The 13,936-nt window shown below is 46.6% G+C and overlaps 1 protein-coding gene across 10 annotated transcripts in view; it reads right to left on the bottom strand.

The window, feature by feature from the left end:
• SAMD4A (sterile alpha motif domain containing 4A) overlaps positions 1 to 13,936 on the bottom strand; it is a 208,589-nt gene that overhangs the window by 35,214 nt on the left and 159,439 nt on the right. For all 10 annotated transcript variants that reach the window (XM_034769602.1, XM_034769605.1, XM_034769610.1 and 7 more), the window contains 2 exons: positions 4,447 to 4,556; positions 2,343 to 2,429 (listed from right to left, as the gene is read on the bottom strand). In XM_034769602.1, the coding sequence (XP_034625493.1) occupies positions 2,343 to 2,429; positions 4,447 to 4,556 (197 nt within the window). The remainder of the gene's footprint in view (positions 1 to 2,342; positions 2,430 to 4,446; positions 4,557 to 13,936) is intronic.

Raw genomic sequence — 13,936 nt, 5'->3', positions numbered from 1 at the left:
CCGTCTGTTTCTATCACTAGGTGTCTCTCATCTTACACTTAGACTGTAAGCTCCTTGGGGCAGGGACTGCCTTTTTGTTCTGTGTTTGTACAGCACCTAGCACAACCTGGTCCATGACTAGGGCTCCTGGGAGTTATGGTAATAATAGTACCACCACCAGATATGGTTTCTCAGCTTTGAAGCGGCTGGGGCAGTATTACTGTAGCCTGGAACCTGCCTACAGAATCACAGCGGTGTGAAGGCACAGCTGGTCTTTGGGTCATTTCTGGTGAAGGAGGACTGATTGGAGAGGGAGATATTTCACTGGAATACTCCATGGGTGAAATCCGGGCCCCACTAAAGTCAATGGGAATTTTGCCAGTGGAGCCAGAATGTCACCTCATATTTCAAATGCGATCTTAAACCCCCCCCAAACATTTATATTCCTTCCAGGGGTTCAGAATGAAAAATGTTGGCTTCTTAATCCCGGCAGATTGCATATGTGTGTGCGTCACAGCTGTTCTCCTTCTGCCGTTTGGGTTCAATCCTCCCTCCCTCCCCTGGGGAAACGCCAGCGAGGAAGGCGGGAAGGATGGCATCTTGTTCTTAATATGGGCCAGACTCGTCTCCAGTTTCTCAGGCTACTGGGTCCCACTCAAACTGCTCTTGAGGCCTGGCTTCCGACACAAAACCAGAGCAGACGAGCTCCTGGGGAAAGCGCTCTGGATGCACATATGAACATATGCACATATGAAACATACATTAAGAGAAACCCTACTATTTATCCCATCTCACTGGATAGCCTGTGTAGCTCATTGTGTCAGCCAAACTCGGGTTACATTCCTGTAGTAATGACAGTCAATCAATACCATATTTCAAACTTCATGAAGAGGAGGGGGAAGAAAGGTTGTGAAATTGCCTAGAAAACACATCTACAAAGCAAACTCAATCCCGGCGCCTGTCTCTTGGATGTAATGATTGTTATTAATGTACAGAGGGAAATACGGCTTTACTAACTCCTACAGTTCCATAAATAAAATCCCGTAGTTTAAACATGCAAAATAAAGTGGTGAGCTAACCAAAACACCAATAAATAGCAATGCGTAGCGTAATTATTGAACAGCTCCTAGGCAGAGGCTGTGCATAGAATGATTGAAGCAATATAATATAACAGCGAAACAACAAACAGCGTGGTGTTGGACTGAGTTGATACTGGCGGGTATGCTATGCTGGTGTTTTTCTGACGGCTCCATCAGCTTCGGCAGAATTTAAATTTTCATTACAAAGAACAAAAAAAAGTTTGACCTCTTCTGGCTGCCAAGAGAACCTGCTGAATGTGAACCGACGCAGTGCTGTTTTCCTGAGTCTTCAGCCAGCCAGCCTAGAAAACTCACTGTGGTAGGCAAGTCGTGCTCCTCCTCTGCAGTGGGGGCCTGCAGACATCACGGAACCACACCAGTTCTGCTGAGAAAGAGGGGGAGGGCAGGGCTGTGGGATCCCACCCAGGGGTCTTGTATCCCATGCATGCCGAAGCTCTGCTCATGGTGGCGCTCTCCTCTGCAGTGTATACGAGGGAACAGAGCAGCAGAGGGACCTGCAGGTGATCATGTGGCTTCATCTCCCATGTGTCACACGTGAGGGGTGCAAGTACCAGTGACACTAGTGACGTGGAGTGGCACTCCCTGGCTCGCACAAGGTACATCTACACAGCTGGAAGGGCGAGTCCCAGCTCGGGTAGACATACATGTGCAAGCTCTGCTCAAGGCAGTACACTAAAAATAACAGTGTGGCTGTGGCGGGACGGGCGGTGGCTCAGGCTAGCTGCCCCAGTGTATAACTAGGGGGTTGGGCACTACGGTACTTGGGTCGCTTGCCTGCGCCACCACTTTGGTTGCCGTGGCCACACTAGTATTTTTAGAGTGCAAACTCAAGTAGCGCTAGCACGTGTACGTACACCCAAGTTAGGAGTCATCTTCCCCGCTGTTGTGTAGACGTGCCCACCGAGAGTGGGCAGGTGGGGTCCAGGAAAGGGCGGAGCAGTGGCTTCAACTCCAATTGGCCAGGCAGTGCCAGGGCATGTATGCTGTGCTGCAGGTTACAACCTCCCGGAGCTGGGGGGAGAACCAGGAGGCAGCTTACGCCGCTGTACCAAAGCCAGTGGGCAGCCTGCTGGTAAAATGCCGTGGTTGGTACAGCGTTGGGTTTGTGATACAATTAACCAGACGTGGCCAAACCAACAAAGAAAATGCTCAATGAAAAAGATGCACTATATGGGAAATACCCAGCAATAACCAAAAAGGACTTAATCTGAGAATTAATTCCTGGCTATTGTTTTAATTGAAAAAGAAGCAGAAATAACTTACCCTTTCTAAAGACTTGAGAAGATTCTGCCTCTCTTTCAGCTTTTGGATACTGATGACTATTTTGTGCCTTGCACCTTTGGTAACATTCTGCGAAGATACAGTACAATGTGACATTAACATCTCCACCAGCCAGCAGGAGGCACAAAAATCCTCTCTTTCGTAAGTGAAAAGGGCTGCTGTTAATTCAAGAAACCTCTGAATTCAGGGATTATCAGAGAGGCACAGGGTCTATGGAAACAGCTTAGAAACCCATTGCAGCTATTGATTTCTCACTAGCTTGTGCACCCTCCTTTGGAGTGGCAATATTTATAAGTGTTCACAAGGGACGAAAAGTCTTCGCAGCGACTTAAGAAAAATGTTTTTAAATCCAGTGTCAGGTCTGGGAGCAGAACTGCAGGGCTCGGTGACAGCACACAGTTTTCTGTGATTTGAATCAAACAAACACTTGGCCGAAAGTGAAAAAATTGCCCTCTGCCACCTGCTGCCTTTGTTCACAGTTTGTTTGCAGTTGTTCGCAGTTCTCTAGGGAGCTGACTCGGCAAGCCTTACTCTGGCTGAGTAGAATGTACTGTACACTGGCACTAAGAGAAGGCCCACTGACTCCAATGGGACCACTTGTGTCATTAAATGTACAGATCTCACTGCAGTTTTAAACTATTTTGCACAAGGTGTGGCAATGCTGAGAAAAGCAATCCTCAAAAAAAAACCCTCTCAGAGTTAGGAACCAAAATAGCGGCACCCAGCCTGATTCACTATCGTGGTACTCCAGTTTTATGATGGGGTAACTCGACAGTGTTATCCCAGCTCCACATTGGTGTATCTTCACTCGTACCCTGACATAAAACTGGAGTAAGGGTGCGGTGAATCAGACCCACTGGCTCTAAGAGAGGTGTGAGAAGCTTAGGCCTGGTCTACACTTAAAAATGAGTCTACACTTAAAAAATGTCATGCCCCAAGCACTATAGTTAGGCAGCCCTAAGACCAGTGTAGACACAGCTAGGTCAGCGGAAGAATTCCTCCATTGACCTAGTTACCACCTCTCGGAGGGGTGGATTAACTCCATCGACATGCCCTTAGAAAGCTGCCTGGCCCCTTTCATTTTAAGGAACACTTGGCTCGGACATTGCTGGCTTCCTTCCTCCAGTGGAAGTCAGTGTTTAGGACACGTCTACACTAGCACATATGTCGGCAAAACTTTTTTCACTCACGGGAGTGAAAAAACCCGCAAGCCCCTGAGCAACATAAGTTTTGCCAGCATAAGCGCTCGTGTGCACAGCGCTGTGTTGGCGGGAGACGCTCTCCCACCGACATCGCTACTGCTGCTCACTGAGCTGGTTTTATTCTGTCAATGGGAGAACTCTCTCCTGTCAGCATAACGCGGCTACACAAGCGCTCTTACAGCGGCACAGCCTGTAAGTGTAGACATGGCCTTAGCGAAGGCTCTAGAAAGCTTAGAAAGGGCTGAAGAAATTGGAAGTTAAAAAAAAAGACCCGGTCAAAAATCAGCTGAGCAGCTGTATAGGCCTTGAACCCCAAAAGACCACAGTATCCTTCTCCTGCAATGGAAGTGTTACCAGACCATTAATTCCATCAAACTTTTGGAATCATAGCTCAGAGGAAAACAGAATCCATTTGCAACATGAGAGCAAAGATGCTAATATCTAAAGATGCTAATCAGATCTATTTATCCCAGGGATAGCATGGAAAGCAATCTATTAAGGAGATTTTTAAAGGAACAAATAAGTCAGTCACCAAATTCCTGATGATTTTCAATGGGAGTTGCCATTTGTGCCTCTGAAAGTGTCCTCCTTAAAGCTGAGTGGTGAAAGCCAGTGCATATCTCCCATTGACTTTGATGGGACTAGGATTTCAGTCTCTGACTCCACTGAGAAGCTATTGGCCAGGTCATTTTAGGGTACGTGTCGTTTACCCCTCACCCCTCTCCCCCAGCGTGTTTTTGGCGGTTTTTTTGCCATGTTAACAGATGATGCAAGGTTTTCAGGGAAACCTATCAACAAACTGAACAAACAGAGCGTTTTTAATCGTGATAACACTAGAAAAAATGCAACGTGACTAACTGTTTTATAGCAAATTTGAGACATACTTGTGCCTCGAGCTGGCATTCGGTCAGTGCCATCATTTCTTCGTATGTCATCTGGGAGAAAAGAGCTGCATACTTGTGCAGGCGGAGACTCTTCAGCCAGGCAGGAACATCTGCAGCACAAAGGCAAGTCGACAAAACGCCCTGTTATTTGATGACACTATTTAACGACGTCACATAAAATCCACAACAACAACATGAGGAGTTTATTAGGCAATGGATTCCTTGTGTTTTCCACAGTACCGATAGCTCCAAAAATTTTATTGCACTTTGATGTTAGCAACGAAGGCTGGAACGTGCCTAAGGACATACGTCCCAAGTTCCCACTGATTTCAATGGGGTTGCAGATGTATAGTCATTGGCAGGATCAGTCCCTTGATGTGGGACTATTAGATTTGATTGCCGTTTATGAGCCACAATGAAGTCGTTTACTGTCTTTTGAAGATTCTTCTTAACTCCCTGTTCACATTATTGTTTTTAGATCCTAGTGTTACATCTTAGAAATATATTCACAGCACCAAGACAAGACAGAGGAGATGACGTGGCCCTTTGATCAAGAGTCCGGTCTTACAGGGTTACAAATTTGGCAAATAATTAGACTCAGGACTGGCCTTAGGGAAAATGGCGCCCTGGACGAACTTGTATTTTGGCTCCTGCCCTTAATACTTCCCTCAACGCCCCAGTGCCTGCCAGGCCTGGGAAGCCAGGTTAATCCCCTCCACACCCCCGTGACAGCTTGACCTTGGCTGAAGAGCTGAGTGGTGATGGAGAGCACTGACAGCACCATGCCCTAACCCCATAATGGCCCCATAGACGCACTGAATGGGGAAGGGGCTCCTGCATTGTGGCACACCCCATTGCAGAGCTTTATGGGGCCACCGTCTCCTCCCACTGGGGCAGCCCAGATTCTGATGGTGCTGGCAGGAACAGAGAGACAGCCCCGCGGGAAAGCAAAGGGCATACCCGGTGGGAACTGAGCTCCATGACCGCATGTGCCCATCCGCTGGGTGCTGCTCTGCATTGCTGCTGCCCGCAACTCTCACGCCCCCTTTGTCTTGCTGCTGCTGCCTCGGGCCTCTTCTGGGCTCACTGTGTAAAGAGGCGGCGTATCTTCTTGCTCCCCTTCTCTTCCTCATCCTCTGCTCCTTCCCTCGTTTGCATGGCACAGGGTGGCCCGTCTCCGCTCATCGCTCTTCTTCCTCACCCCCCAACCCCACTTTCTTTGCTTCTCTCTCCTGCTCGAGGAATTGCTATCTCCTGAACAAAAACCTTTTCCTCGACGTGCCTGTCCAAAAGGTCTGTAGCCCAGGGTCCCATTGGGGCCCCCTGCCCCCAGACTTTCCAGGCCCCAGCCCTGTCCCCCAGACTCGCTAGTCCCCAGTCCTGCTTCGCCACAGCACCCCCTTGGGTGGTCACCCACCCCTTAGGCTGGCCCGTAGAGTCATGGGATCGATTGGCGCTTGATCCAACACTCCCTGGAGTCAATGGAAAGGTTTCCATTAACTTCAGAGGGCTTAGGACCAGACCCCTTTGGTCACTGGGGATGGGCAGTATCTACATATTGAAATAGCTGACCAAGCCCTAAATGAGGGCTAAGAACTCATAAAACTCCACTGTTGCACAATGAGAGATCAATGCCTGGATGGAACCCCTATTTTACGTGAGCGCAGGGGGCATCTACACGGGGCTTGTGTTGGTGTAGTTACATCAGAGTAGCTGCAATGCTGTAAATACCCCCAGGAAAGGGAGGCTCTTCATTCCCATATTTTCTGGACTCTGAGAAATTAGTAAGTGGGTTTTAATGAAAATGAGCAAAACTATTTCCACCACCACGTATGCTCACACACACACAGATTGATGAACAGGGGAAAAAAAATTGAAATAAGATTTCCTTATACCATTTTAAATGGTTAATTTTTTTTCTATGTGGAAGAACCACACGCTGTCACAGCTGGGTGTGTAACAAAATTCAGAAGTGTAGCTTAGTATAAAATCCAAACTCCATCGTATTACCTGAAACATGCTTTCTTCCCAGTTCTAGTCTGCTGCACAACATCCTACCTGGCTCAGCAAAGCACTTAAGCACGTGCTTAAGTTCCACTGTTGTCAGGTATAAACCTAAGTACTCTGCTAAGCAGGGATGAATTTAAGCATGTGCTTCTGGCTACGCATACGCTTAAATGCATTGCTGAATTGGGGCCTAATATCAGAACCTGAGTTTACCTATTGTTGTTTTAGCATCACGTGTCCTTTTAGACTATTGACATTTCCAACAAACACCCACTTTGCAGAGTTTTTGACAAAATAAAAGGTTGTGGTGATTTCTTATTTTATTGTATTTTTTGTTCAAGTCACTTAGAAATGTTATGGTTATAACTCCCAGATCAAGCAATAAATGCATAGAGAAATGGTAGGTAAAAAGCCACTGTGGGAGGAGGATACATAGATCTTTGGGGATTGTTTGCAGTCTATTCCTGTCAAGGGTCAGGGTGAGCTCATCTTCCAAGATTCCCTACCCCCGACACAGATCCAAATGGCTCCATGTCACTATGACCTTCCTTTCGGAAAGGAGGGCTGGACAAATCTCCCTCTGCAGAGGTGTTCGGTATATTCCTGGATTGAGACACTAAGTGCTCCCCCTACAAAGAACCCGGCACACGCTCAGCTCACAGCAGCCTGGAAGCTGGACGGACTTTTGCTTTGATCCTTTGCTTACTGAAATCAATGGCAAAACTCCCACTGGTCTGAATTGGAGCCGAGTGGGCATTCTGATTGCTGCAGTGTTACTAGACCGTCAAGTCTTGTATGCTGGTAGGGTCAAGCCCTCTCCTTGCTGGAACTGCTCGGACAGGATGGTGGCAGCCTGCTCTGGATGGGAGAACACTCTGTAGTGCAGACAACCATTCTGTAGGCACGCCTTCTGTGCTGCCACATAGGGAGAGTTTGGTGATGGGCCGGGAGAAGATTAGGGTTAGGAGTGGGGGGTCTGCAACTGAGTGGGACCTCAGCCTATTTCCCCCTTCGCAAAGGAAAAGGAGCGAGACTCCCACAGCCCTGATGCTGCAGTAAATATTTTTAAGTATATGGAGATATACCTATCTCATAGAACTGGAAGGGACCCTGAAAAGTCATTGAGTCCAGCCCCCTGCCTTCACTAGCAGGACCAAGTACTGATTTTGCCCCAGATCCCTAAGTGGCCCCCTCAAGGATTGAACTCACAACCCAGGGCAATGCTCAAACCACTGAGTTATCCCTCCCCCCGTAACAGCTGTGCAGTGGCTTTGCAGCATGTTGGGAAGGACTCCTCCTTACCCTGGTTGCTTGGGCTATTCGCTAGAGTGCGCTAGGCCCTTCATGAAATATTTCTCAGGAGGTTGTAAATTACAAAGGCATGTTACAGCTGCAGACAGTTCAACTTTAACCAGTTCCAGCCGCATCAGAAGGGCATGTTCCCACAATCTCAGACTCTGAGTCGTGATTCCCTGGGCTGAAAGTTATCTAGTGCCGGCTGTCACTGGGTTGGAAAGCCTTGAAGTATGTTCCTTACAAAAATGGTTATGAGATGCTCAGTTAACCTAACATTGCAGAAAGATTCAGTGGGGTGAACCTTCAAATGCAGCCACCTAATTAGGCCCACACCCTGGGTAACTTTGTGCACAAACACATGATGAGGCACATACAAATACGGCGTTTAGGTGCACAATGGACAGAAGAGCAACCTAAAGCTCCTTCACGTGACAATTTAGCCCGATATGTCTAACCCGCCCCCTGCCTCCACTGGAACAACCATCTCACAGCACCTTCCTCAGCATGTCATACCAGTGTAGCTATTTCTCCAGGTTTGGGTACATGGAGAAGTTTACCATGTGTTCTGCACGTTAGCCCCTTTTGAATGTCTTCACGACAGTGTCCCAACATCTTCCTGCTTGACCTTGGCTCTTGCACATAGAGGAGCTGTTTGCTGAAGGTCTCACCCCAAACTCAATTCGAAAGTAAACAGAGGAAATACCAAGTAGCCCAGTCAGCAGTATTTAGCTCAAGTTCCTTGGCCTCAGTCACCATCCCAGGTCATTTCAATTAAATGACTTAAATGCTAGATTTTGAGAGGTAAGTAAGAAAATGATAATTGCAAAGCAAACATGGGAGCCAGGTACACACCAATCCTGGAAGGTCTAAAGTAAGCACTATTCCAAAAGCCCTGACATGCAACCGTTTTACAAACAGTCCTGTTAGGCCCCTTACCCCAACTGCAAGCTGAAGAGTACAGCAACAGAAAGCCTCTGATTTCTAGTGTAAATGGATGTAACCCAACCCAGCATGAGCACCTGTTTTAGATCGTGGAGCCACATCTGTCTCCATGTCCCCAGTGGGCATCTGTCCTCAGCAGACGCTGCTAGTAAAGCATGTTGGGACGAGTCAGGACGAAGGTTCCAGCTTGATGTACACGACTATTCTCCATGAAAGACGGCACTGAACCTCAGGTCCGAACCACCCTCACGCTCTGCAGAACTTCAGCCCACAGCTGGGGCCCATCTCTGCCTGTGATGGGGCCCTTCTCACTGGTGATGCTTCCACAGGAAGTCGAACATGTAGCCTTGAGGAAAATGGAGTGGGAAGGGCCAGACGGTGCTCACAGCACTGAGCCCATCATAAGGGGCTGCAGTGCAGAGCCACACGACCCCAAGGGGAGCACCAGAGCTCTTCAGCTCCCCTGTGCGCATAGAGTTTGTGCAAACCGCTACATCCCTGTCGCCGATTAGCAGCCTCCCCCCACCCTGCACCTGGCCAGCCAGCTCCAATGGGGGGCACATAGTGGTGGTGTTATAATTATATCTTAGGGCATCACCCTGCTTTCTTGAACTAGGCAGGGGGAATCCTTGAGCTCACCTCAGTGCAGAGTCTGCAATTCTATGAGCTGGGGGGGAGGGGGAGAGGAAAGCTCCTTACTCCCCCTCCCCACTGTGCATCGGCAAAAGGGCCAGATAGACTCTAGCCCCATGAAAGAAAAATAGGATGCAAAGGGCAGAAATTACAAGGTGCTGAGCTTTTTAAGACAATGTAATGGCAGTACCTGGAAAGTCACCATGCAGGATACAGCTCTTACTCCCTAATGACCTGCAGCGCTAGGGAGTGCTGAGCTATTCTGCACACCCGCAGGGTTACACTTGACTCACCAGTTACTAATAGTTCATTACTCAGTCACCGGGTGATAGTTCTGAAACACTGCACCCAGCGTTAACAGAGGGGGGTTTTCATGCCAGGTGTTTCTAATCAGTTATTCAGAAAACTCGTCATCTACATTTCAAACAGAAGTCTGGCGCTGACGGGCCAAATTCTGCTCGCGGGCCTTGTCTACACTCCGTGGGTGTGCTGGTATAGCTATACCGGGATAATCGTACCAGAAAACCCTTCTAATGCAGGTGCACTTATACTGGCAAAAAAGTGCTTCTGACAGCACAATTTATTCTGGCTTTGGTGAGCAAAACCAGCTCTAGTCATAAGTTCTCTTATGCCAATAGAACTGCATCTACACTAGGAGTTTGGCCATCATAGTTATGCCACCAAAATAATGACACCCATAACAGACCTAGCTAACCACACTATGAACACTCATGATTATTCTCAAACCTTTACCAACCTCTCCCCTCAACCCCGCCCCATCCAACCCCAAGCAGAGTTTAGGGCCTGTAAAGGGAGAGGTGCCAGAGACTCCATAAAATCCACTAGAGACTTCACTTTTGCTATTGATTTTATATGGAAGGTGCTCAAATGGGCATCAGTAGAAAACCCTAAGATAGACAGATAGGGTATGTCTACATTGCCATTAAACACCCATGGACATTAATCACGGGCTATGAGGCTGTTTAATTGTAGTGTAGATGCTCAGGGGGTCCCAGCCTGAGCCCCAATGTCTACACCACTATTGATCAGTGTCGCAGCCTGAGCCCCGTGAGCCCAAGTCAGCCACGGGTGTTTAATTGCAGTGTAGACAAACTCATAGGTATGCTGGCAGAGATTTGAAGTGTAGACCTACCCTCAGATACATCAGTATAAATCCAGAGTAACTCCGCTGACTGCTACAGCAAAGGTAAGATAATGCTATGGTATAAACTAAAGTAATTCAAGAGAGACCCTGGATTTGCACCAATATATCTAAAAGCAAAGTTTGGCCCACAGTATGTAGTTTCAGAACTGGCCACACCTTCCTTTAGCTGGAAGGCAAGGTCTACTGCAAGGGAAGGGAACTGGGTGGAAGATATTACATTATGGGGCTAAATTAGTGACTCTCACCTGCACTACTTCTGCAGCTGAATCAATTCATATATGGAGATATACCTATCTCATAGAACTGGAAGGGACCTTGCAAGGTCATGGAGTTCAATTGAGTCCAGTCCCCTGCCTTCACAGCAGGACCAAGTACTGTCCCTGACAGATTTTGCCCCAGATCTCTAAATGGCCCCCTCAAGGATTGAACTCATAACCCTGAGTTTAGCAGGCCATGCTCAAACCACTGAGCTATCTCTGCCCCCAATTATTTGCAGCTGCATCTTAAAACTCTGTCTTTTCACAATTTCAAAGCCACTCACAACACATCATTTTTATTATACTCGACTACGAAACGGACATCTCTGCAATGTGCTGGGATCCAGTCCTGAAACCCTGACACACACAAGCAACCCTTACTCACATGGACAGTTCCACCAGCTTCACTGCTACTTATGTGAACAAAGCTCACTCATGTGAGTTTGGGTTGCAGGATTGGGCTGGTAATGGAACACTAGACATAGAAAATTCACAAGTTGTATTTCTGAATGAATAATGCATCTCGTTGTATGTTGCTGATGCTAATCCACTTAATTTTTCTAATTCTTAGGGGGTAGACTTCATGCTGCCAGCTCAGTTACACATTATAGCAGTCCATAATCTGATAGCTTAGATGAGCGGATAATGTAGAACACTGGTTTGCATCAGCTGAGGATCCAGCCCAATATTGAGTTCCACCAAAAACATGATCAAAATGTTAGCATTGTAACTCAGAATCTTGACTTCTCTTTTTGATGTCCATTTCAGAACATGTCTAGAGTGCACAGGAGAACTGGAAATCATAGCCTCCTGCACTGAGACCACCTGCACACAAAACTCAGAGACTACGGAACTTGGGAGATACTGCAAAATATCCAGTTCCTAGTGACAACCACTAGAGCCACTGCCTGGCACTAACATGATGAAAGATGGAACCCCAACATCAGGATAGGTAGATCTGAAAGTGCAGAAAGTTACAGAACTTTTGAACAGCAGTTCTCAAACCACTACAGTATTTTTGGCAGCTCCCAATGTATGGTTGGTGATATTCCCGACAAAATATCCATACACGGAGCTTCCTGTCCTCCATATTATTGTTTTTATTGGTCTTTGTTTTGCTGCAGCCTGATGATGAGCTCTAGTGTCATATAACAGTTCAAGAGTATAGCAGAACCAGAAGCCTATGTTTAAAACACCATCTCCCTGCTGCTGTAGATGAGGAAGCTGGGAGGCAACAGGTTGAAGAAAGGAAAGAGCGAACGGGTACATTTACTCTGTTGAGCAATCGCCATGAAACAAAGAAATCTGAACATCCTGGCTGAAAGCAAGAACAACTTTGTTCCTAGACCGTTCTAGGAGAGGACCTTGGACGAACTAGGCAAGGAAGCAAGGAGTTGAAAGTGTACATATTTATTCTTGGTCAGTGCAGAATCCAGTGGTTGTATTTGCTGACAAACAGTCTTGTCAATAATGTTTGCTTTGAAAAAAGGAGAGGGGAAATGAGTTTCCTTTCCCTAAGCCTGCTTCTCTTTGGAGAAGGGAATTTCTTTATTTTTGTGTACCAGACAATGCTGGGCACGTTGATGGTGCAAAACAATGAAGAAGATGATGGGTGGAGAAAGATGAAGCAATTTCTGCCCCTTTGTCTTTATACTACATACATATATAAATAACTAAAATAGGGAAAGAACAAGTTAAGAATTATTGAGACAAGTTAGATGTCTTCAAGTTGGCAGGGGCTAATGCAATACGTCCTAAAATACTTAAGGAACTGGCTGAAGAGATCTCTGAGCTATCAGTGATAATCTTTGAGAGGCAGATGGGAGAGATCCCAGAGGCCAGGAAAAGGGCAAATATAGTACCTATCTATAAAAGGGTGAAAAAGAACAACACAGGGAATTGTAGACCAGTTAGCTTAACTTTGGTACCTGGAAAACAATGGAACAAATAATCAAACAATTGATTTGTAAGCACCTAGAATATAATAAGGTGAGAAGTAAAAGACAACATGGATTTGTCAAGAACAAATCATGTCAAACCAACCTAATATCCCTTTTGACTGGGTAACAAGCCTTGTGGATAGGAGGGAAGCAGTAGATGTGAGATATCTCGACTTAAGTAAGACTCTTGATACTGTCTCACATGACTTTCTCATAAACAAACCAGAGAAATATAGTCTCCACGAACCTACTATAAGGTGGGTGCACAACTGGTTGGTAAACCACACTCATGGGCTGTAGCCCACGAAAGCTTATGCTCTAATAAATTTGTTAGTCTCTAAGGTGCCACAAGTACTCCTGTTCTTTTTGCGGATACAGACTAACATGGCTGCTACTCTGAAACTCAGAGAGTCGTTATCAATGGTTCACAGTCAAGTTGGAAGGACATATCGAGTGGGGTCCCACCACACTCTGTCATGGATCTGTTCTATTCAATGTCTTCATACATTATTTGGATAATGGCATAGAGAGAATTATAACATTTGCAAACAATACCAAGCTGGGAGGGGTTGCAAGCACTTTGGAGGACAGGTTTAGAAATGATCTCGACAAACTGAAGAAATGGTCTGAAATAAACAGGATGAAATTCAATACGGACAAATGAAAAGTACTACACCACTGTATTTTCCTCAAGTGTCCTGGGCTTGGCTAATGGCAGCACAGCTCCTAGAGGAATCAATGAAGGGACACTCCTCTGTTGATTCTGATTAGCTGCTCCACACTGATCTCTCTAGGCTCCTTAGTACATGCTGTATTTGATTATTACGTAGTGTTTATATTACAAGAACATCTGGAAGTCCTAACTGAGATTAGCATCCCATTTTGCTGGGCACTGTGTGCATCGCACTGGGCTTGTCTACATGGGGAAATGTACTGACATAGCCATACGGGTTATGCTTATTCCAGAATAAGTATGTCCACATGGGGAGTTGCACTGGTGTAACTATCCCAGTAAATCTCCCTGTGCAAATAAGCCCTAACACACAGTCCCTGCCTCAAAAAGCTTATAATGTAAATAGACAAGACAGATAAAGGGCGGAAGAGAAAAAGAGGCAGGAAGGGACTTGCCCCAGTTCATACAGCAGGGAATAGTATTTGCTAATCTAAAGCAACACTAGTGTACGGAGGCCAGTGACAGAAAAAGGTGCATGTCAGAACTAATGTGAAACTGAAATGGGGCCAGTAGGCGA

The sequence above is a fragment of the Trachemys scripta genome, chromosome 4 (genome assembly GCF_013100865.1).
Source record: "Trachemys scripta elegans isolate TJP31775 chromosome 4, CAS_Tse_1.0, whole genome shotgun sequence".
Classification (NCBI taxonomy): Eukaryota; Metazoa; Chordata; order Testudines; family Emydidae; genus Trachemys; species Trachemys scripta.
The sequence above is the reverse complement of the archived record's forward strand: the minus strand, read 5'-3'. Positions and strand labels throughout refer to the sequence as shown.